Source organism: Doryrhamphus excisus, linkage group LG3 (assembly GCF_037039965.1).
Source record: "Doryrhamphus excisus strain RoL-2023G ecotype Guam linkage group LG3, RoL_Dexc_Guam_v1.1, whole genome shotgun sequence".
Classification (NCBI taxonomy): domain Eukaryota; kingdom Metazoa; phylum Chordata; class Actinopteri; order Syngnathiformes; family Syngnathidae; genus Doryrhamphus; species Doryrhamphus excisus.
In genome coordinates, this window is record NC_136359.1 from 18703011 (window position 1) to 18724823 (window position 21813).

The 21813-nt window shown below is 39.3% G+C and overlaps 2 protein-coding genes across 5 annotated transcripts in view; one reads left to right on the plus strand and one right to left on the minus strand.

Moving 5' to 3' along the window:
- rorb (RAR-related orphan receptor B) overlaps positions 1-13350 on the plus strand; it is a 27047-nt gene extending 13697 nt beyond the window's left edge. Inside the window, exons 1-10 of one of the 2 annotated variants that reach the window (XM_058069979.2) lie at positions 1245-1647; positions 2173-2258; positions 2348-2489; positions 4349-4780; positions 5897-6018; positions 6253-6385; positions 6469-6576; positions 6752-6862; positions 6985-7097; positions 9060-13350. In XM_058069979.2, coding sequence (XP_057925962.1) covers positions 1629-1647; positions 2173-2258; positions 2348-2489; positions 4349-4780; positions 5897-6018; positions 6253-6385; positions 6469-6576; positions 6752-6862; positions 6985-7097; positions 9060-9224 — 1431 coding nt within the window. In that variant the 5' untranslated portion in view covers positions 1245-1628 and the 3' untranslated portion in view covers positions 9225-13350. Of the gene's footprint in view, positions 1-1244; positions 1648-2172; positions 2259-2347; positions 2490-4348; positions 4781-5896; positions 6019-6252; positions 6386-6468; positions 6577-6751; positions 6863-6984; positions 7098-9059 lie in introns of those variants that run through there. The other variant, XM_058069980.2, reaches the window with a different exon arrangement.
- Positions 12435-21813, minus strand: part of trpm6 (transient receptor potential cation channel, subfamily M, member 6) — an 18538-nt gene continuing 9159 nt past the window's right edge. The window contains exons 19-40 of one of the 3 annotated variants that reach the window (XM_058069970.2): positions 21471-21626; positions 21174-21302; positions 20849-21100; positions 20592-20766; positions 19926-20040; positions 19648-19844; positions 19401-19533; positions 18248-18677; positions 17520-18150; positions 17305-17396; positions 17097-17199; positions 16903-16946; positions 16739-16803; positions 16634-16659; positions 16510-16560; positions 16358-16423; positions 15958-16250; positions 15742-15824; positions 15462-15667; positions 15346-15397; positions 15162-15274; positions 12435-13698 (exon numbers count right to left, since the gene is read on the minus strand). In XM_058069970.2, coding sequence (XP_057925953.2) covers positions 13589-13698; positions 15162-15274; positions 15346-15397; positions 15462-15667; positions 15742-15824; positions 15958-16250; positions 16358-16423; positions 16510-16560; positions 16634-16659; positions 16739-16803; positions 16903-16946; positions 17097-17199; positions 17305-17396; positions 17520-18150; positions 18248-18677; positions 19401-19533; positions 19648-19844; positions 19926-20040; positions 20592-20766; positions 20849-21100; positions 21174-21302; positions 21471-21626 — 3522 coding nt within the window. In that variant the 3' untranslated portion in view covers positions 12435-13588. Of the gene's footprint in view, positions 13699-15161; positions 15275-15345; positions 15398-15461; positions 15668-15741; positions 15825-15957; positions 16251-16357; positions 16424-16509; positions 16561-16633; positions 16660-16738; positions 16804-16902; positions 16947-17096; positions 17200-17304; positions 17397-17519; positions 18151-18247; positions 18678-19400; positions 19534-19647; positions 19845-19925; positions 20041-20591; positions 20767-20848; positions 21101-21173; positions 21303-21470; positions 21627-21813 lie in introns of those variants that run through there. The other 2 variants (XM_058069976.2, XM_058069977.2) reach the window with 2 other exon arrangements.

The following is a 21813-nucleotide window of genomic DNA, read 5'->3' on the forward strand; positions in this document are numbered from 1 at the left end:
ACCCAGACCCTAGCTCCAGTGGCCCCCAAGTAAATTGAGTTTGAGACCCCTGCTATATGTAGAGTCTCCAATTAACCTAACATGCATGTTTTTGGAATGTGGGAGATTTTATCAAATTTGTTATGTTTCTTTTAAATATGTTACATCTAGAGTGTGCTGATTACACATATCCACATTGAACTACTCATTTGAGTAGTAGCTCTCCATTTGTTATCACTAGAAGTGAAACAGTACTGTAACCCGAGTACCAAATGTCATCAAAAGTTCCCTCTTGAAAAACAAAACAAATTTTTAAATTTTTACATTTTTTGATGTTCTAAATTACGGATAAAACGCTGAAATGAGATGCACATACCATGTAATAAAAGTAGTCATTGCATTTGTAGTGGCCTGTTCCATTGTTTGAATGAAATAGTATCAAATCTATGAACAGATCCATTGATAAATTCTGTGTAATTATCTTCATTGTCATGTTGAATTGAACGAATTACCATGTTAATGCATGATCACAGCATGTATATCAAACCATGCTACATTGTTAGAGTTTTTTTTTACAGGGCTTCATAGTCAAAATAAGTGTATCCTAATGACAGCATTGTAAGATAGCTGAAATTAACACATTTTCTTGTGTTATAATGCACAAAAAAGGGGAAGAAATGTGTTCATATTTCACATAAGTATTGGGAATAATGGGCAAATTCCCCCCCACACCCTCCCCAAAAAGTGCCCCTTTAAATAAAAGGTCCCCTTTAAAATTTGATCTTTCCAAAAAAACAATTTCTCTATTGTTGCACTCGTAGTCAGATCATAAATGTTAAGATAAATAAATTTTGCTGTGAAAGTTCAACAATAAGGTTGTTTCAAATTAAGACTGTCTGAGACTACTTACTTCCACCTTGCAAAAAAGGGAGGATTTTAATATCTATGGTCACTTGGGGACTATAAATAGGCAGTAGATGAATAACAGGTGTTTGAAAGCTTACAATAGAGATTCAAAATGTTAACTTGTGCATTACACTGGTGTAAAGTGAAAGCATCACTCATTTGCACACCAGAGTTGGAGAGAAAAAACTTGCGCTGCTTAGTGATCCTCATATGGGATTATCCAATTATACGTACTGCACATTGCGCACACATTCAACCACACAGCTGTGTAAGCTGTGACCACATGTACATTTAAACATGATGTATAAATACCACTTATTCCAGTCTGCATAAAGAAAATGTTGGAACACTGACATGACATCACAATATAAGGTAGATATCATCACAAAACGTTGACAGTTGACTGTATATTAGTTGTAAAGGTGTGACAACGGGAAACAGTAATGTCCATTTGAAATTTGCTAAATTTCTTACTGAAATTTAGTCTGAGCCATCTTGGCTCAGACTAAGACAGTGTTCAGCAGATCCAGCTCGTTGGGAAATAATTTAGGATTAGATAAGCAGCATAATCCCTTTAGAGAGTGTGCCATCTCAGCAGACACACCTGCCTATCTCTGGCTACATCTATCACTTAACTGGAACCGCAGCTTTCTCTTCCCGTAGACTATGGATGATACGCTCAAATACACAAACGACAGGTGCGCTTGGATGTTACATTGAAATAACGTTTGTTGTTGCTGTACATGGAGCTGCCGATACACAGTGAGTAATCTTTTTAGGAAGCTTTTTAGGAAGTATACATGGATGTACATATTTTTGATTGTGCAGGACAGCGGTTAAACAGCGAGGGTAGTCCTTAAGTGATGTAATATGTTTTGTCGTGACCAACATTACTAACCCGCGGGGGTGTTTCCTTCAAGTGGAACCCAAAGAAGAGACACACACTTAATGCTGTCTTGTCACCAAGGTGTTTGACTGGGTCTGTGCTTGTGAACCTGCATGCAGTCCTCCATGTCACAAAAAAAACTCCTCCAAAGACAGACCCAAGGTCCACATGTCACACTGCCCTTGTCAAGTGGTTTTTAATAACTCATACACACACATACACAGACTTGCAGCCAACTAGGTTATGTGCCATTTCTTTTTAACCTTCCAACAAAGCTCTAAAAACAGTACAACTCAAGTGGCCATGTACACATGCATACGTGATAAATATACCTTGTGTCCTTGCGGTGCACTTTACTGCCCATCCAATGTTTAACATTGTTCCTTTTCCATTAATTGCAGCCCAAATCGAAGTTATACCATGCAAAATTTGTGGCGACAAATCATCAGGTATCCACTATGGAGTCATCACATGTGAGGGGTGTAAGGTAAGACTTCTTTTTTTTTTAATGCCCTTTTTTTTAATGCTCAGCTACCTGTGAGTTTGCATTCATTCTTTGCATGGATGTGCAACCAGGGATTCTTCAGAAGAAGTCAGCAGAACAATGCATCCTACTCCTGTCCCCGCCAGAGGAACTGCCTCATCGACCGAACAAACCGAAACCGATGCCAACACTGCCGCCTGCAGAAATGTCTTGCCCTAGGAATGTCCAGAGATGGTGAGACCCCATTTGTATCCTGAAGCTAACAATGCATGACAATACATAAGTACATACAGAACACACTATGGGCAATAATATGTGCTAAATACTCCAATCAAATCTTAATTCTTTTTTTGGCCAAGACATTTTGGGGAACAATTTGTGGACCCTACCAAACATTTTTGGGTGAACTTGAAGGCAAATTGTAGCCCTGACCAAGATGAGTGACTTTTTTTGACTTCACATCCACTTCCTTCGAATATCCCACAGACATTCAAGTGCTTTTGTCCAAAGAGTGTAGGTTACTCAATCTTTACTTACATATATGGCAATTAACTAAATATGTGTGAAAAGTAATTGCTGTGATATACCATATGTGTACCAGGAATGCTGGTGGTGTATCTATACAGATCACATGCATGGATGAACACCACTTGAATAGCATATATTAACTCATTCAATCCCAGCCATTTTCAAAAACAGTCCCTTTCTGTACCGACCATTTTTGATATGGACACACAGAATATCGTGTTCTCTGCAGAAATTAATATTAGCCGTACGGGCGATGATGCATTGGAAGATAAGGGGTTAAGTGGGTTTCTTGCTTCATTAACAATGGTATTGTGACTCTGCTTCATACATCATCATCTATCATATACATATAGAAGACATCTGTGTTGACAATTTAGCGACATGGCCGCTATATTTAGTGAGCAAGGTTGCGCATTAAAAGTGAAAGTCAGGAAATATTTCTTGCCTTTATTCTGTAATTAAGTACAAGTAGTAAAGAAAGGTGAATAATCTGGCAACCGGGAGTTTAGCTTCACTTCTGATTGTACATTAATATCACCATGCAGCTAAAAGCTGCATATACCCCTCCACAATACAACCCAACCACTAAACAGTGACAGAGGCAAGAAGACAGAGCTTAGATCAGGGGTAGGCAAACTTTTTGACTCGCGGGCCGCATTGATATGACAAAATTTACGGGGGGGGGCAGACTATATATTTTACACGTAACAGTCCACCTGGTATTATTGTATCTGTAAAATTGTCATGCAATCTGCTATTATTATTTATTATTTTATATTTATATTTAAATATTTTAAAAATAATAAAATATTATAATAATTACAACAAAATTAAAATAATAATTATTATATTATTATTATGTAAAATATGTAAATATAACAATAATATTATATATAATTAATATAATAATTAGCATTAATATAATACTTATAATAAGCATAATTGTTCTAATAATAATTATAATAATCTAATAATAATAATTATTGTTATTATTATGTGCTTGTGTCCCTTTTTTCAGGAGCACTTTGTAAACAACAGACCATGTCAAAAAACGAAATTGATAAAACCATCAAAAGGTTGGCTCAGGCCATGATGCCAGGTTGTATGTTGAGTTTAAATGAAATACTTTGGAAAGATTGGGCGGGCCGTATTCAAACACTTGGCGGGCCGGATGTGGCCCCCGGGCCGTAGTTTGCCCACCGCTGGCTTAGACACACTCTATACTAAGCCACCCTGATAAAATACCCATTATTGTTCAAAGTGTGGCCCGGAGGCCATCTTTGGAAAGTGGCTCCAATAAATAAAATACAATAAAATATAAATAAATAATTTATAAAAAATAGAGCAAAATGTGTAATGTAACTAGCAAAAGTTAAAATGTTGATACTGATAACTAATAAAAACAATGAAAAACGTTGGGTAAATTAAAATGTTAAAATCTCGTGCATCGTTTCGTCTTGTGAGTTGGGTGTCTCGTGACACCCTTAGTATTACCCACAGTTCTAAAAGCAGCAGGATTTTGATATGGTTCATCAAAAAGTGTCTTTCTCTTCCTTTTTTGTCAGCCGTTAAGTTTGGTCGCATGTCCAAGAAACAACGTGACAGCCTGTACGCGGAGGTCCAGAAGCACCAAGCACGACTCCAGGAGCAGCGGCAGCAACAGACAGGGGAAGCGGAAGCTTTGGCACGTGTTTACTCATCTAGCCTAACCAACGGACTGTCAACCCTCAACCACGAGATTGGGGGCACCTATGCCAATGGTCATGTTATTGACCTGCCCAAGGGTGGCCATGTCAATGGAGGTGGCCTTCCAGGGGGATACTATGGGATGGATTCCACCCAGCCGTCTCCAGACCAGTCAGGCTTGGACATGTCAGGCATGAAGCACATTAAACAGGAGCCGGTGTACGACCTGACACCAGTACCCAACCTGTTCAGCTATGGAGGCTACCAGGACAGTCAACTGGGACACAACAATGTCAGCATGGGCGAATTAGGTAATCATCATATGATCACAACGGAATCATGACAAATTTAGATGGGAAATCAGCTACAATGCAGTTCTAAAAACACTTGGGTAATAATAGGAGTGTAAAAGTGACTATAGGGGTGCTATCTCACGTCCAGAGGTCTCTAATAATGCTAAAAACATATTCACAATGTTGTAAACAGCGCTGTTGTCTTATTCCCTCTTATAATGTCTACTGTATTGGGTAATGGGAGTGTAAAGGTGACTATAGGGGTGCTATCTCGTATCCAGAGGTCTCTAATAATGTTAGAAACATATTTGCAAGGTCATAAACAGCGCTTTTGTCTTATTCCCTCTTATAATGTCTACTATAATGGGTAATAGGAGTGTAAAGTGAGATCAGAACAGGAAGTCCAACAGGATTATACAGATACCTGATAAATTGTCACTGTGTCTTGTTTGTGTATATTGAAAAATAATAAATAAATAATATTATAAACAATCCCAAAATATCAGAAAAATTCTAAATAGAAAGTACAACATTTGTTTGCTCTTACAGTATATGATGTCGTTTTTTGCTAATTTGTTCCAAAAGGTTAGACGAATACAGAAACATGCAAATACCCAGTGTAAATAATATTAATTCAATTAACCTGTATAAATTTTCCAGACAATAATTATTGTTTTAATACGTTTTAATAATTAGAAATGATAAATAGATGGAACCAATTGTTGATGCTCGCTTCCAGAACATCCTGGCAAATTCAAATTCAATAGTTTTTCACACCTTCTTTATCAAAGCACTTGCAGCTATCTTTGGCCCCATGGTGAGTTATTACACAGTCCCACTCAATGAAAAATGAGCAGACAGTGAGTCTATGAGGGTGCTTTGTTCAGGCACGTTGGGGCTAGTTTGTTAAAACCACCAAAAAACAGTGTTCAAAAACACAAAATGTTCTGACAAAAACTGGGGCATATGAAAACCGAGGTTTGACTGATACAGCGGTGCAATGGCAAACCGCTTGCTCCACTTAAAAGGTACACAGCATGCATTGCTGTACCAAATGTAGATATGCATTAGCCAATAAATGAATACAGTGAATGATAATCAAATAATACATTGACTTCCAATCCTCTCCTCCAGACCGCATTGCTCAGAATATCATCAAGTCTCATCTGGAGACATGTCAGTACACCACAGAGGAGCTACAGCAGCTGGCCTGGCAGACACACTCCTATGAGGAGGTCAAAATGTATCAGAGCAAGGTGAGATTCCTTTTTTTTTATAATGACACAATCCCCATGTGTTGGATATAGAAAATGTGGATTTGAAGGTGTGCATTTCCCAGCTGCTCCTGCTTGAATAGCTCTGTGGATATGCTCAATATGTCATCGTCATGTCATACATTTCATATTCTTTATGAATGAGGAGATTTTAAATGTATTTTCAATGAGGGCTAAGAATAAAATCATTCTAACTGCAAATGTTGTGTGGTTTAGCCTCGGGACGTGTTATGGCAACAGTGTGCCATTCAGATCACACACGCTATCCAGTATGTGGTGGAGTTCGCCAAGCGCATCTCAGGGTTTATGGAGCTCTGTCAAAATGACCAGATCCTCCTGCTCAAATCAGGTGAGTCCACTTCTACGGGTTTGTTATACTCAACTTGGATTCTTTCGTTCAAGCTCAAATAATCTGCGTCTGGCTTTTTTCAGGTTGTTTAGAGGTGGTCCTGGTGAGGATGTGCAGGGCCTTCAATCCTCTCAATAACACTGTGCTCTTTGAGGGCAAGTATGGCGGCATGCAGATGTTCAAAGCTCTAGGTAAGATATGTTTGTCTGGTGTGAACGTGACGGAGGGATGATTAGTATAAAAATATATAAAACCATTTGGGCTGTGAAAATGTTTCGTTCCTCTGAGCATTAAGGACTAGAATAAGACTAATGACTTTTTTTTTTTGTTCTCTCCTCAATCCTCATCTTTGTGTTTGCCTTCAAGGTTGCGATGACTTAGTGAGCGCGGTGTTTGACTTTGCCAAGAGTTTGTGTTCCCTGCAACTGACAGAGGAGGAGATCGCTCTCTTCTCGGCAGCTGTCCTCATTTCCACAGGTCAGTGAACACCCCCCTACTTCTATAATAATCAAAGAAGCAAAAACAGGAGTTGTCACACCGTCAACTGCATTTCCAAAAATATCAGTTCAAAATATCTACATAATATATACCTTTTACAGATCGTCCGTGGCTAATGGAGCCCCGCAAAGTCCAAAAGCTCCAGGAGAAGATCTACTTTGCCCTGCAGCACATTATGCAGAAGAACCACATGGATGAAGACGCATTGGCTAAGGTAGGCAAAATATCATAATTTCATACCAACATACAGGAAGCGGCAGCAGGTGATTTAGGTGAATGCATGAGCGGGTGTCATATAAAATAATTGCTAGATGGCTCTCCTCTGAAAGCAACTGACAATAATAGAATGCCCAATTTTTTGATTGTGCTCATTGGGAAGGACTTCGAAAGCATGAAACATGAGATGAACACGCTTAACTCTTACAGTGGGAGTGTAGACAAAGACAAGCATGACTGTGAGAGTTTCACTGGATTGCTCACTCTTGTCAATTGCCTCTCTTAAAATAAAAAAATAAATAAAAAAATTAATCGGTGCATCAGCCACTCTCAGAGTGACAAGAGCAGACAAGTCCCGTCCGACCCACGCATCTCCCCATGGGATCTAGGGATTACAGTAATCCACAAACACATCAACGACAGAGGACTCCCAGATGTCTGAGTACAGATATTGTACTAGCAGTTTTCCTTAGCTCACTCAATTAATATGAACTACACTTAATATAAGCATAATAATACATAAATAAATTGCACCGAGTTGGTTTATTTTAAGTATGATATAAAAATAAGAATAGGTTACATACACTATCCATACACGCGTACTTATCTGTTTTAGTTGTATGGCCAGGTTTCAGATCAGCAATTGTGATGGAAGTTGACAGCAAAGGTCAATGTGATGCTGGAATGTTGTGATGTGATGTCAGTGGGATCTGGTCTCTTAAAAAAACACCAAGCTTCCATTGTATGACACGTTAACAAGAATTCAATATTTGTCATAAAACTTGGGCTTCGGTTTTGGGAGTCTGATGACCTTTTTAGATGTATTGTCAATATTTTTTTTTTCAAGAATTTTTAATTAATAAATCATGCCGTATCATGGTTGAATACAACCTGTTAGTAAAAGAATGCATATCTAAGCAAATGTTACATGTTTTTTTTTGCATAAATTAAGGACTTTTAAGCATAATAATGGTTAAATGAACCAAAATACAAATAGAAGGCATTAAGAACTGTGTGGATTGGGAATGTAGTATTCTACACTGGTGACTCGGTAATGTCAATAGTGTTACATTAATGTTTCGATCAGACAACCACCATACTTGATCACCATTACTACAGGCATTTGTTACATGTGTTTTTATTGACAGACATACTAATAATAACATCAGAATGACAATCATCATCATAATAATAACACAGGCTGCTGTTGTGGCTGTAACCCATGCCTACCCATCCGGAACAGACACAAGTAGGAGTCTTATCTATGTCTTAAAGGGGAACTGCACCTTTTGGGGAATTTTGTCCATCATTCACAATCCTTATGTGAAACATGAACACATATTTCTTTCCCTTTTATGTGTATTATAACACAAGAAAACAAGTTAATATGAGTCAGCTCACAATGCTGCCATTGGGATACACTTAAGGCACTATAAGGCCCTCTAACAATGTTGCATCGTTTTGTATACATGTTGTGATCATGCATTAACAAGTACACTGATGATAACATGTAATAGTTGTAGTATCTTACTGTATTTTCATGATACGCTGTCTACTCTCCTTGGGATGGTTGTGTCTTTTCTTGAATAATATGAGTGTAAAAGTGACTATATGGGTGTTATTTCATGTCTAGAGGGTTTTCCTACTCCAACGAAGAAAATTCAATTTATAAATATGGAATGTTGTCCATATGTGCCCTGTGATTGGCTGGCGACCAGTCCAGGGTGTACCCCGCCTCTCGCCCGAGGACAGCTGGGATAGGCTCCAGCACCCCCCGCGACCCTCGTGAGGAAAAAGCGGTAGAAAATGAATGAATGAATAAATATGGAATGTAGTTCACTTCACAGAAATTCACTTATCACTGTCAGGTCTGGTACCAATTAACCACGATAAACAGGATTACTGTATTGCATGCACCAGTATGTATGTAAATCTTCTTTTTGTCCCTCTTCTCTCTCAGCTCATCAGTCGTATCCCAACATTGTCGGCTCTGTGTACGCTCCACACTGAAGAGCTCCAAGCCTTTCAGCAGCTTCATCCAGAAACGGTCAACGTACTCTTCCCTCCACTCTATAAAGAACTCTTCAACCCTGACCCGAACTCTGCCATGGCCATGCCCAAGTGACTGCTATGGCCCCACTGCAACGAAAAAAAACATCAGTGGAGGACCAAGACAACAAAAGTGATGTTTGACTATACAACATTGGCACTATCTACTATGTCGTCATCAGATTCCGAAGCTCTCTCCAGCTCATGTGAGATCGGGGAGGCGAGGGGTCACCTGCCAGAAACTTACAGTTACCGCCAACAATACTAGGAATGTCCAGCACTTATCCCATCCTGTTCACCGATACAGTCTGAAGAATGTATATATAAAAGAAACACGCCCGAGCCACAACCTTAGCGGGAGCGTCCGACTGTCTCCTGACCTGAACTGACTGACCAGAAATGTACAGACTTTAAAAATCTAGGAACATTTTATGATCTCAATCTTAAAATATGGGTAAGTTACATTTGTTTTCAATTTAAAAAAAACAACAACTTTATGTTGGTTTTGTTCCAAGATGAAGAAATTGTTGGATGGGGGAGGGGAACGGTGGAATTAGAGAAGCTATTGTAGATATTCTTCTAGAACAGGGCGGATTCCAGTATTACTTCTGTTAAAATAAGTTAGTCCTAATTTAAATATACAGTCAACTGTGGCTGATTATTCCTTGTCTACAGTATGTGTTTTTATTTCAACGGATAGTTTCTTGTGTACAGAATTTGTAAAGTTGAGATTTGTAAAGGAATATTGGCTGAAACTGGAGTCAATCTGGGTTTGCTGATGTATAGAAGAAGCCTTGTCTGGATTTTGTTCATATGTAAAGAAGGAACAGCATCCTTCTGTTGCAAACGTATAAAGATGTAAAGAGAGCATATGAAGGATTTTTTTTAAATAACTGCTACTTTTCACAGTGAAGATGTATACAATGATATTCTATTTTGCAAGAAAAAAAAATGATGATCAGATGTGCTGTTCTATCACAATTTTTTTGTTGCTGCAATAACTAGGTCCAAAAAAGCTGGACTGCTTTCGAACAATCAAACAGAAAGAACCAATCAGAAGATACCACTTCAAAATAAACCTGATCTCACCCGGAAATTCCTCCTACCGTTCCCAATATAATCATTGGGAATTGGTATTAGAGTGGTGAAGAGAGTAAAAAAAGAAGGAAAAGACTTGTAACATTCCAATCTTAAAAGACTTGCATTATTTCTGCATGCACTCATCCCTCGCATCACCATTTGCACAATCTAGTCCCTGGATGTCCTGGACCACTCCAGGATATGAATATGAAGGAACCCAGCGAGCAATAACTTTTACACTGCCTTTCTGATCGAGATGATCTCCTTTTCCATTTTCTGTTATTTTGAACAGGGTAGCAGTTTGAACAAAAAAATGCACTATACTTGATTCCTACTTCTACAAATTGTTCGAAATTCCACCACAGACTGGACAGTGTTCTTAACAAGATAATGTATGATCTGTGGTTATGGTACACACCCAAGCACCAGGTTGCCAGGTTGGAACAAAAGTATGTGACAATTCATCCGGAAAAAAATGTGATAGACAATCACTTGTGTTGCTTTTTGTTCGCTGTTTCATATTGATAAGCACTTACAAAATGTCTCGTTTTCAATCAATCTGCCTTAATGTTATGTTAATGACATTTTGGTCACTGTGTAACATCAACTTACCGAAATTCACCTTTGAATTTTTTGAGGTAGGACATTGAAGACTGGCTTTGTGCAGTGCTACATTCTGCCACTAGGTGCTCCATATGCATTATTTTCATACTGAGGTAGCATATCACCTTTTAGAAGTGGACACTCGGAAAATGACCACATTAATAACAAGAAAAACATGCAAATGCATGTCTAATATTTGTTATATTGGCACTATTTTTTTTGGACAGCACTTAATTGAATACTGCGTGTACACAAGAAGTGGTCATATGTGTCTAATGTGACGTTTCCTGCTATCTGAAGACAAATGTTCCTTACACAGTGGCCAAATGTTGACCTCGCCTCGTTGCTCGTCAAATTAGTGCTCAGCGCTCACATCGGATTTAAGTGAAGGTTTGGATCCAACCCAGATCAGTTGGCCGGTGACTGTAAGACAATCACTTGCTCATTAAGACTTGATGCACTACATAGCATCTCTCAGGGAGCAGCTCTTTTTCTGACTTTGCATTAGAAGAGGGTTTGATATTTTTGCAAATTTACAAAAATGTAATTATAATAGAATTACTTTTTGAGATAAAACACAGCATAGGCTGGAAATGGAATCTGCCCAGACAAGGCTTTGATCAGTGTGTGTATGTGTTTACAGAGCATGAATTCACTGTCCAATTGTGGTTAGTACCCAGACTATACGATAAGCATTATTAGAGATATATTTGCTCGACATCGGTGTGCGCTAGTCATCACCTGTGTACACTTAGTTTACTGCTTATTTTGCTGCTTTTGGGATAGTGTGTGAAGTTCATTAGCAAACTTTGACTCGAGCACTGCAACATCGCTGGACAGTGAATTCCGACTCTGACTATCAAGTTTTTGTGTGTGATGTTTTCCTTTTCCCTTGTTAGACTGTGAATCAGAGGGGTGGGATGGGGTTGTGAGAGAGGATGTGCTGGCAAGAACAAGTGGTAACGCAACACTGTAAGTAAGATACTGTAGCAATAAGAACTGGAGGCATTTACTACTGTCATGTTTGCATTGTAAGATTATTTTTTATTTTATTACTATTTACTATTATTATTGTTCTTATTATGTCTACTATTCTTCTATTACTATTAGCCTATTGTTGTTCTGTTCTATTTGCATGAAGTTTCATTGCAATGAAACATTTGGGGCATATTTGTGTTTTCTCTTCTCATGATACTGTGGGGTTCTGGGCGGGATCATTGGCAGGATCCAGGGTTTAGGACCGGATCCGCAATGGATTCGAGTCATTTTCCAACAATCTGAAAGACTTTTAAATAAAATGTTCTAATTTATACACAACCGATTTAAAAAAGATCCTGTTGAAATGGATGACCTTTTTTTTTTTTCTTTAAACCTTTGAATGTGTGAGTTGCCATCACCAGTCAGTGAACGGCCCTTTCTATACTGGCCTTATTGAACCGGATCAGAGACCCTTACCCTGCAGACGGAGGGAATTTTCTGAATGTTATGGAGTAGTTGGTTCAGTGTTCAGACTGAACGCAATACGCCTTTACCGCTCCATCAACACAGACAGACACATTGCAATGCGCACAATAAAAGTGACATTCCAAGTGATGGCTCAGAAAAACTGCACAGACATTGTAATACATTGTTTTGAAATACATCTTCTCTACACTTTGTTAAACACACTCCACCCATAAGCCCTCCGACTTTTCTTGAAAAGAACCTGAGTGAGTGCGTGTGAGAGAGACAGCGATACTGTGAGACTGAGATGCTCGACCAATGCTTTGTAAGCTTTCTCCATGCATTACAGACGCGTGCAATTGAAGTAGTGTTGAACATTGTTAATTTATTGTTTAGAATGTCTTTGCGTTCAAGCAAGAGCAAATAAAACAAAATGTAGCACTGTAACCAATACCTCAATCAGGTCATTGAGCTTACAGAACCTCTTGTACACAGGACACATGAAACACTCAAAAAACTCAAAAAAAGTATATATAAAAAAGGATTTTTTTTTTCTGTTGTTTTCAAAGTGCCATAGCTAGTGAGAGAAGGAATGGTTGGAAGACTGGGCTGTAGATGCTTTACTGTCCGAGCTTACTTGAGAAACCAATCATTCAAAGCGGAAACTCCAAGGAAAATGTGCATTTGATTACACTGGTAAACAGTTTTTACATTTTATGCTTTCTTCATTTGGTAATGGAGGACTCTGCAGGACTCTGAGCTCTGACTCTATCAATCCAGGAGCTCCTCTGTGCAGTTTCATTTTCACATCAGAATGATAGTACGTGTGTGCGCGCCTGTGTGTGTGTGTGTGTGCATGTATAAATTTGCATTTAATTGAGTCACAGATACCTAATTGTGATGGATAAGAATGGGTAAAAGTTCAGAGCTATGCAGGGCCCTTTACTGAGTCCTCCTTTGATATGTGTACATATAATGTGAAGGTCTGAAGTGATTTTTGTTAAATTCTATATTTTATCGCTTTTGTAGACATTTTGTTGTGGGAAGAAAAAAATACAATAAATTTTATGGGTGCATTTCTGCCTTGTTTTTGTTTTTTGTCTTGCACATGCACAATATTATTGACATTCTCACATTTCCCACACATGATGGAAACTCATCAAATGTGATCTTTACATATCAAGCAATTCCATCTTTCTTGATGATACTGAACACGACATTTCTGATTCTCAGTGACGAATTTGAACTCTTGACAAGAAGCCCGGTGTGACTTCAGAGTGGTCCGTCTACATGAGCTGATATGGTGGAAGTACTTCATGGCTCAAAGGTTACATGCCGGTTTGAGCCATCCTCTTGTTCTGCTTCTCCTGATGTGGTCTCTGCCTCACAGCTGTTCTTGCATGTGTCCAGAGGCCTCCTTAAATCTGAACAAGACAACATCAGTAAGCGACATGTTGCTCCGATATCACAGTCATTACCACAAGAAAGAGAATACTGACAGGGCTTTGAGGAAGTCCATGCATCCATCATGAATAATTTGGTTTGATTTGTTCGAGAAATCTTGGAGAGGACATAAGAGGAGGAAGAGGAAACACAACGTACCTTTGAAATATCAAAACAACTGTGACTGTATGTTTGTTTGCCACGCTTGTTTGTTTTTGAGCACAGTTTCTTTCTGAGCAAGTTATCCTCTAGATGCTGGTATCGTGTCTACCCAGAGACGTTAATTAATAGCTAATCAAAGCTAATGTCTCAGCAGCACATTTCCAGCACAAAGACATGATTAATACGTAATCAAAGGCTGCGCAGCGCAAACACACAAAGCAGCCCCCCCTACACCCGCCACTCCCGCCTCGAACGCTACTGTTGTTATAGAAATAAACGAACACTCGCGGCTTAATTAGCTGGCTGTGTGTTGTCTTCATTTGAAGTTGTGGATTTATCTTGGAGCCAACTTGGGCCTCCTGAGTGACAACACTGAGGTGACAGTGCATGAGCACGTGCCCATAGACACAAATGGCTCATGTCACCAGTGTTTCCCATACGTTCATTCATTTGTGGTGGACTGTCCTTGAATGTGGCTTTGGTCACAACTTTGTACAGTAGATGGAATTGGAACTCCGCTTCTTAACGTGCCTTCTATGCACCAGAAAATAACAACACGTCATACGAGAGATCAGTATTGCCAACCCCTCTAGACTGTATTTATCAAAAAAGCGCCTCGGGACAAATCTTTTTTTTTTTTACTCTTTAAAATGAAAGCATGTGTCGCTCCTCAGGTCCTGCTGTGCCCCCCGTCTAAAAGCACTTGCTTGTGAGATTTTTAAAAATCACAAAAAGTGAAATGTAATTTGTATTTCGAACCATATTTGTTCTCCTTTTCATGTTTTTACTCACTTTTTGCCTCTCCCACAGCTTCCATTAAATTACATGCACATGCGTCTTGCCAATCATGCAAATTAGCTAATAGTAGCTAATAGTCCTGTGATCTGAGTACCGTTTTTTCTGGACTATAAGTCGCTCCGGAGTATAAGGCACAAGGCCAAAAATGCATAATTAGGTAGAAAAAAAAATACATAAGTCGCACTGTAGTATAAGTTGCATTTTTTGCGGGTAATTTATTTTACAAAGTACTTGTACCAAAACAGACATTATGTCCTCTTGGAAGGCAAGTTCTAACAATAAAATAATAGAGAACAGGCTGAATAGGTGTAAGACATGCTAACACAAAAAATAAACATGAACAGAAAAGGTATTCAGTGTTTATGTAACATAAACAGTTTTTTCATTTATAAGTCGCTCTGGAGTATTAGTCGCAGGAACAGCCAACCTATGAAAAAAAGTGTGACTTAGAGTGTGACTTACAGTAATTATGTATGTTTCTAACCTGACAGGCCCAATATGTGGCAACAGGCACTGCATGAGTGTTTTTGCACAAAAGCGTTGATGGCAGAATCTCCTAAGTTGTCAGGTCCAAACAGCATCTCACCCATGCTACCACTGTGCAAAGACCAGAGACTTGATCAAGAACTTGATCTTGAGAAGTTCTACTCTTTAAGTTGGTGTCATACCTGAGCTTTTCTCCCATAATGACTGTTGGATCAGTCAGCTCCTCACCTACTCCTGAAATGAGAAAAACAGTCTATAACAGTACCATCAAACGTAAAGGTGACAAACTGAAACTCACCTTGTATATCAAGCACCAAGAGTTCTCTGCATGAGTACTCATAAGTCCAGTGTGAGAATGCTAAGAGTAGTTCTTCCAATGAAGAAGAAGGTGCGATTTCCTCCCCGGTGTTATTGTTGTACTTCCTGAAGTTACCCAACATATTCCTTTCTATAGTAAGCCACTCTCCATTTGAATGCCAAAGCACCAATGAAACATCTAGAAATCTGTTGAGGTGACCACAAATAAATAACAAAGCAAGTGCAAGAAAAATCACACTAGGACACTCCTACAATCATACCTTGGTGAATGGTTGATTCCGACAGGTTTTATCTGGTTGAAAGCATGCATCATTTTGTGTGCTGCCCTCTGTTGCTGGATTTCCTTGAAACATGGAAAATATATCAAATGTAACATTAAATAGCAATGGACGACAACAGATATGTTTAGAATACGTGCTCATGACATCATCTGTGAACTTCAGAATTGTCTCAACTTGAGTTTTCATTGAACTCACCCTCAAACAAAGCTGGAGTGCTGTACAACCACGAAAGTATCTTTGCCAGGCACACACCACCTCTGGTTTGAAGGCTTTGACCACATATACCAGACCAGGTACGAGTACATCCTGTTCAGCCCATGTGCACAGCACCCTGCAGCCCCGCCGCAGACCCCCATCCAAAGATCCTTCCTCACTGGGGAGGGGCTGAAGCAATGCAGACAGGCCCCGTGAAGACCATGATGTGTCGGATTCAGGGTTGGCCTCTGAACAAACCTCCTCCAAAGAATAGATGCTAACTTCTTCACCACCTGCAGAAAATGACAAACAAGGCGGAGGATGACACAAAATTCATAGTATATCCTGTATGTTTTACCATGTAGAAGACTATAAACAACTGATGTGGATGAGCAAGTACCAAGAATAGATACTGGAGTAAAAGGGATGGAGTGAGCCAGTCTCATCAAATTGTTTCTCTCCATGGCTGTTGACACATACACAATACAATCAAAACGTCTTCTATCCCACAATAACAGGTAACATATCATAAGGAGAACTTCTCATCAATACCTGAATAATGTGGATACAATGTATCAGTGGACTGGAATGAGGAACTCTTGCCTGCAACAATGGAAGAACGTGAATTTAGTACAAAGCTTTTCCACACACAAACACAAATCTATATGAGATATACCTTCAGTGACAGCACAGCTCTGTAACCTGGAGAAAAGACATAAAGATTGTCTGTAATTGATCTATACATGTTGGTGGTAGGCCATAAGAAGACATGGAGACTTACGAAGACCTGCGGCTCAATGATCTAGCCCAGCTATTCCATGCTGAATGAGTGGTGCTGAACACATCCTGCAAGCCAAAGTTGAAAAATAATCAAATGCAATTACAGATTACGCCTGACAAATATTGTATTTCCACAACTAGTAATGTCGCTCGGATTTACAGTACCTGGCGTGAAAAAATGTGCTTCTGCAAATCCATGGGTTCCAAATCTAAAAAAAAAAAAAAAAAATCATGTTAAAACGACAACACATAATCAATAACACATGCAATTTTCTACCATCTTATTTCCTGGCTCATGTTATTGTGCTAAAATGCCCATAACTGACTGAAAGCTAACATTATTAATGCCCTTTACTTACTGAGTTGACTAAGACTAGTTGATGCTGACCAACATGAAGGTTCTCCTTTCAATCTTCTCCATCTTTTCCAGCAAGCATCAGACGATTGTGTCGGTACAGTTTCCTATTGTAAAATTGACATCATAAGAGGCCGCAGCAATTATGCACAGTGCAAAGTATATACATGAAGCAAAATATATATTTAACAAAACAATAAGGCAACTCTTACACTGTGCGGGCAGCTGTCTTGTATTTTGACAGTCTTCATGTTTGGGCTTCTTCTGTTCAAGACTTGGGTGAAGTCAGATGACTTGGACCACTCTGTAGGATGAAATATTAGAAACCAGGCTTCATAATCTAAAATGTTACATAATACATATTGATCAAATGATTTGTACTATCAATGTTGTCTTTCCGCTCAGGCATCATACAGGAGAACAGTACCTCTGCCTCTGCTCCACTGTAATGATGTGTCATTGCTGAAACTTCTTTTTGCAACATGCTTGTTCATTGGTTCCATAAGGGTAGGACTCAGGGATGCCCCAGAGAATGTCATATTCTCTACACTAGATGACAGAGATCTGCTGTAGCCGTAAGGGTGGTTTCTCGACAGATAGGGCCACCTTGAAGATTTTAGAGAAGGTCTGGTCTGGAAATCCAGTTGGAAATCCTCCTGACAGAAGACAGGCTTTGCTAAAGTCTTAGAGATGTTTCCATGTTCAGAAAGAACAATTGGTGAAGATAGACATTCATGGTCTTCTGCCTTCTGTTCTTTTTCTTCATCATCTCCTTCGCCTTCTTCTTCTTCGTCCTCCTCCTCTTCCATGCCAATCTCCTCACGATTTAGGAGTGCGTCACAGCTCCACAATTTATAATGCAGTGACTCCAAGGCTTTGTCACTAAACCTGAGAGAAAGAGGAGACCCACAGCGAGATGGTCCATATGACTCATAAGGTGTCAGATCACCCAAACCACTCAAATGGCTTCCAACTGCATGAATGTGCAAACACGATGAGTGGGATGAAGTTCGAGAAATGCCCGGAATGGAATGGGGAGCGTCAGCCAAAGGTGATTCCTATATTAAAAAAAGAGGGTTGTTCAACATACTGTGTACCAATTTACAAAAAACATCATAGTTAGGTACTCTACAAATACATAATTCCAAACAATACCTCTTTTTTTCCTTCACTTCTCTCCTCAGTCTGTCCTTCTCTTCCTCCACTGCTCCATCTGATTCCCAGGTGGGGCTCCTGTGATGTACATCTAAGTGTGTAGCCTTTGAGCAATGACGGTGGAGTACTTTTACAAGGCTTGGACCCCAGTCGTCTCATATTAGCCACATCATAGTCTGCACCACTTCTGTGGAAAAGAGTCCAGCTGTGAGGGAAGACGTGCTGGGATGCTGTGATCGGTCGGCACTGGGCCAGGCGAGCCTCCTCTTGTTGTAGATTGTCAGAAGCAGAGAGCAGGGCTATTGTGTCCACCCCCAGAACTGACAGGTCCTGAAGTTGACCCAGCCGACAGTCCAGGTCCACAAGACTGTCATGAATGATGCTGACCTTTTCAGAGACTTCTCCCACTATGGTGCACATCTCTTCTGCTCTACATGTAGTGAGGCATACACAGGTATTGTATAAATCAATTTATACCACTGATGTTACATATACAGTAATATTCGTCTTGCAGTGTACTAAAGAGGCAGACACAGTAAAACAACTACTAATAGTTCTAATACTGCACAAACTGTACAATATCAAAATGCAGTTTATATCAAAAACAGTGATTTATGTTAAGCGGGCCCTCACCCGCCATTTCCTATTGTGACAGTGACGGATAAGTGACAGTTGCATAATGCCAGGGTTTCTTCATCATCATCATAACACCAATTACAACCCAAACTATTAATGTCTTGTCATTTGCTATTGTCCATCAATCTATTATCAGTCAATTTTGATTTGGGCTTATTTGGTCCAGAGTCCAGAGGAGTTTGTTTAAATACAACTCCTTGTTTTGGCCTGACCAAACCAAACCAAAATGCTCAACTTCCTTTTTGTCCTGTCATGACAGACATCACTAAATTTGGTGACAATCGGTGATAAGGGTGGCACGAGTCATTTTACTAAAAAAAATCCATAGCGGGCGCAACGGAGTGAGTTTTTTTTGTGAAATATCACATTTTTAACCGGACCTGACATGCTTGCAAACTTCTGTGAGAAGTTTCAAGCATGTTTACGTCCCCTATCAGATGCAATAGGGCCTTTGCACCACCTGGTGCCCATGCCCTAAGAATGGCATTAACTATGATTTATCTAAGTTATATCCAACCTGTCAGCTGTCACTCTAATCCTCTTCATCTGACTTTGGTGGGAATCTTCATTTTGCTCATGGATGAAGGCCTGTACAACTTTCTCCTCAAATTCATGGAGCTTCTTACGGTCATCGTGGCCTAAGTAGAGTTCTGGTGAAATATGTAAGAGCAGAGAAGACAATATTGTACCAAACATTTGCTGTCAAAACAAAATTATGTGAGTATGACTGATGTATGATGTCTATTGCACAATCAAGTACTCACTAAGTCCAGAGCCTTTTTCCTCCCCCTCGGCATCGCCATTAAAGTGGCTGAAAATGGTTCTCAAACCGAGAGTCATGTGACTAAGGAGAATTAGGGGTGGCGGCAGCCACGGTCGATCCTGATACGTCATGATGTAGCGGTAGCGATTGTACTTCCACAATCTATTGGACGTTGATTGCATGTCAAAGTAGATGTTGCTAATGATGACAAAATAACAATCATGTTAAAAATTGTTCCGAAAACAAGAGGCTGGATGTTTCTTTTGCTGATGTACTTACTTAAAAAATGCAATGAGAATGTTGACCATAATGACGTACTGAAAGAACATATAGACAACCTGAAGGAATGCCGTGAGAAAAGAAGCAGGAGGACATGGATGACCATCATCACACGCTGTTAATAAAACAAAAGCAATCCATACATCAATATGGTAAAATTAGATCAAATTAAGTATCATTGAGCTTTTTCATTTAGGTTATGCAATCATGTTGATTTGTAATTCATGTGCATCTATATTTTGAACACACCCCAGCTAGAACCTCAACAAAGGTGATTCCTACTACAAAGTGACCTATGCATTTTATTGTATGTCCAGTATGGCCATAGTACTCAGGGAAATATCAGGTTCCCTTACAAAAAGAAAATATATTTATCAATGTATTACTTGAAATATATTGTAATATATTATAATATATTCTTTTTCCATTTTATTTTCCAATACATTATATATTATAAATACATGGAATAATCTATTTTTGTACATATATTATACAATATATTATATATTCATGTAATATATGGCAATATATTGCAGAATATACAAATTATTGCCGCTTTCAATATAATGAAATATATTAAATCCAATTTGACATCAAACCAATCCAGACAAGTGTCTCAGGGTTGTGCACAAAGTAATGGGATTAAATTATTACTGAACAACTTACGATCTATCTCAGAAGCGTAGACCTCTCCAAAGATCATCCAGTAAGGCTGGAACACCACATCACGAGCTAAGCTCCATGATGGGGCCTCATCCGGTGATAGGATGGCCTTCCTGGACACCCCAAAGCTCAGCAGCACAATTGCCATCATGACCACAATAAAGAACATGTTAGACGTCTAAAGGAAAACATAGAGAGGAGACATGAGTTGTAAGTAACAAATAATACTGTGGTGTGTGTAATGTACAGTATAGACACACCATCTTGGTGATCATTGTGAGGTAAGGACCAGCATGTTGATTGACAGCCAGCAGTTCCATAAGCCTTACGAACCAAAATACAATATCCAGACAATAGGTGATCCGCCCAACTGTCCGGTATGGCTCAGCATGCCAACGCATCACCAAACCAGCCAGGAAGACAATGATGGCAATGAAGTCAGATACGTTCCAGTACTCCGAGAACCAAATCTTCAGCTTCTGTCTCAGCTGCCTTGGTTCTGACATTAGTACCTGATAAAGGGGTTACAAGCATTATTTCCACATTACTTTAAATTTAATATGTCTTCTCATATGGCTTCCTCACCTCTCTGGTTTTCTCCACTGCAGTCGACATGATATACAAAATGACCAGCCACTCCTGGATGCTGGGTTCATCACCCATCTTCACTAAGATGGTGTAGGAGAACAACATCAGGAAGGCTAGGTATGACATCTACAGTGTACACAGCCACAGGAAGAAGAGAGTGATTAAAAAGGATGTGCAAATCACTTCCATATATACTTAATATATATGGGTCTACTCAGTAGACTCTACTGCATCTATTGCTGTATCAAACTCATATTTCCCATTTTTATGCCTCACACTATGCAGGTCACTTACTGTATGGAAGCAGAACTTAACAACGGGAGCTGTGTAGAATTCATAGAGTCTTGTGATCCAGGACACACAGTGCACAGTGACTGGGGAAAGGCATTCAGAAACTGAACCCAAACATCGTTCCTGGAATGGCGGTCCATGCTCTGCATCCTGGTTAACCTGTGAGATGGAATTGAAATGCTAAGGCTATGAATATATGGCACATTCTCTGAACCTGCAGAAATCTTTCTGAGAATCTTCTATACCACATAACAAGCTCACAATCCGTGCGTTAGATAGCAATTCCTCCGGTAAAAAACATACAGTGGTATTTTGATTTAAAAAAAATATTGTATATAGCATGAAA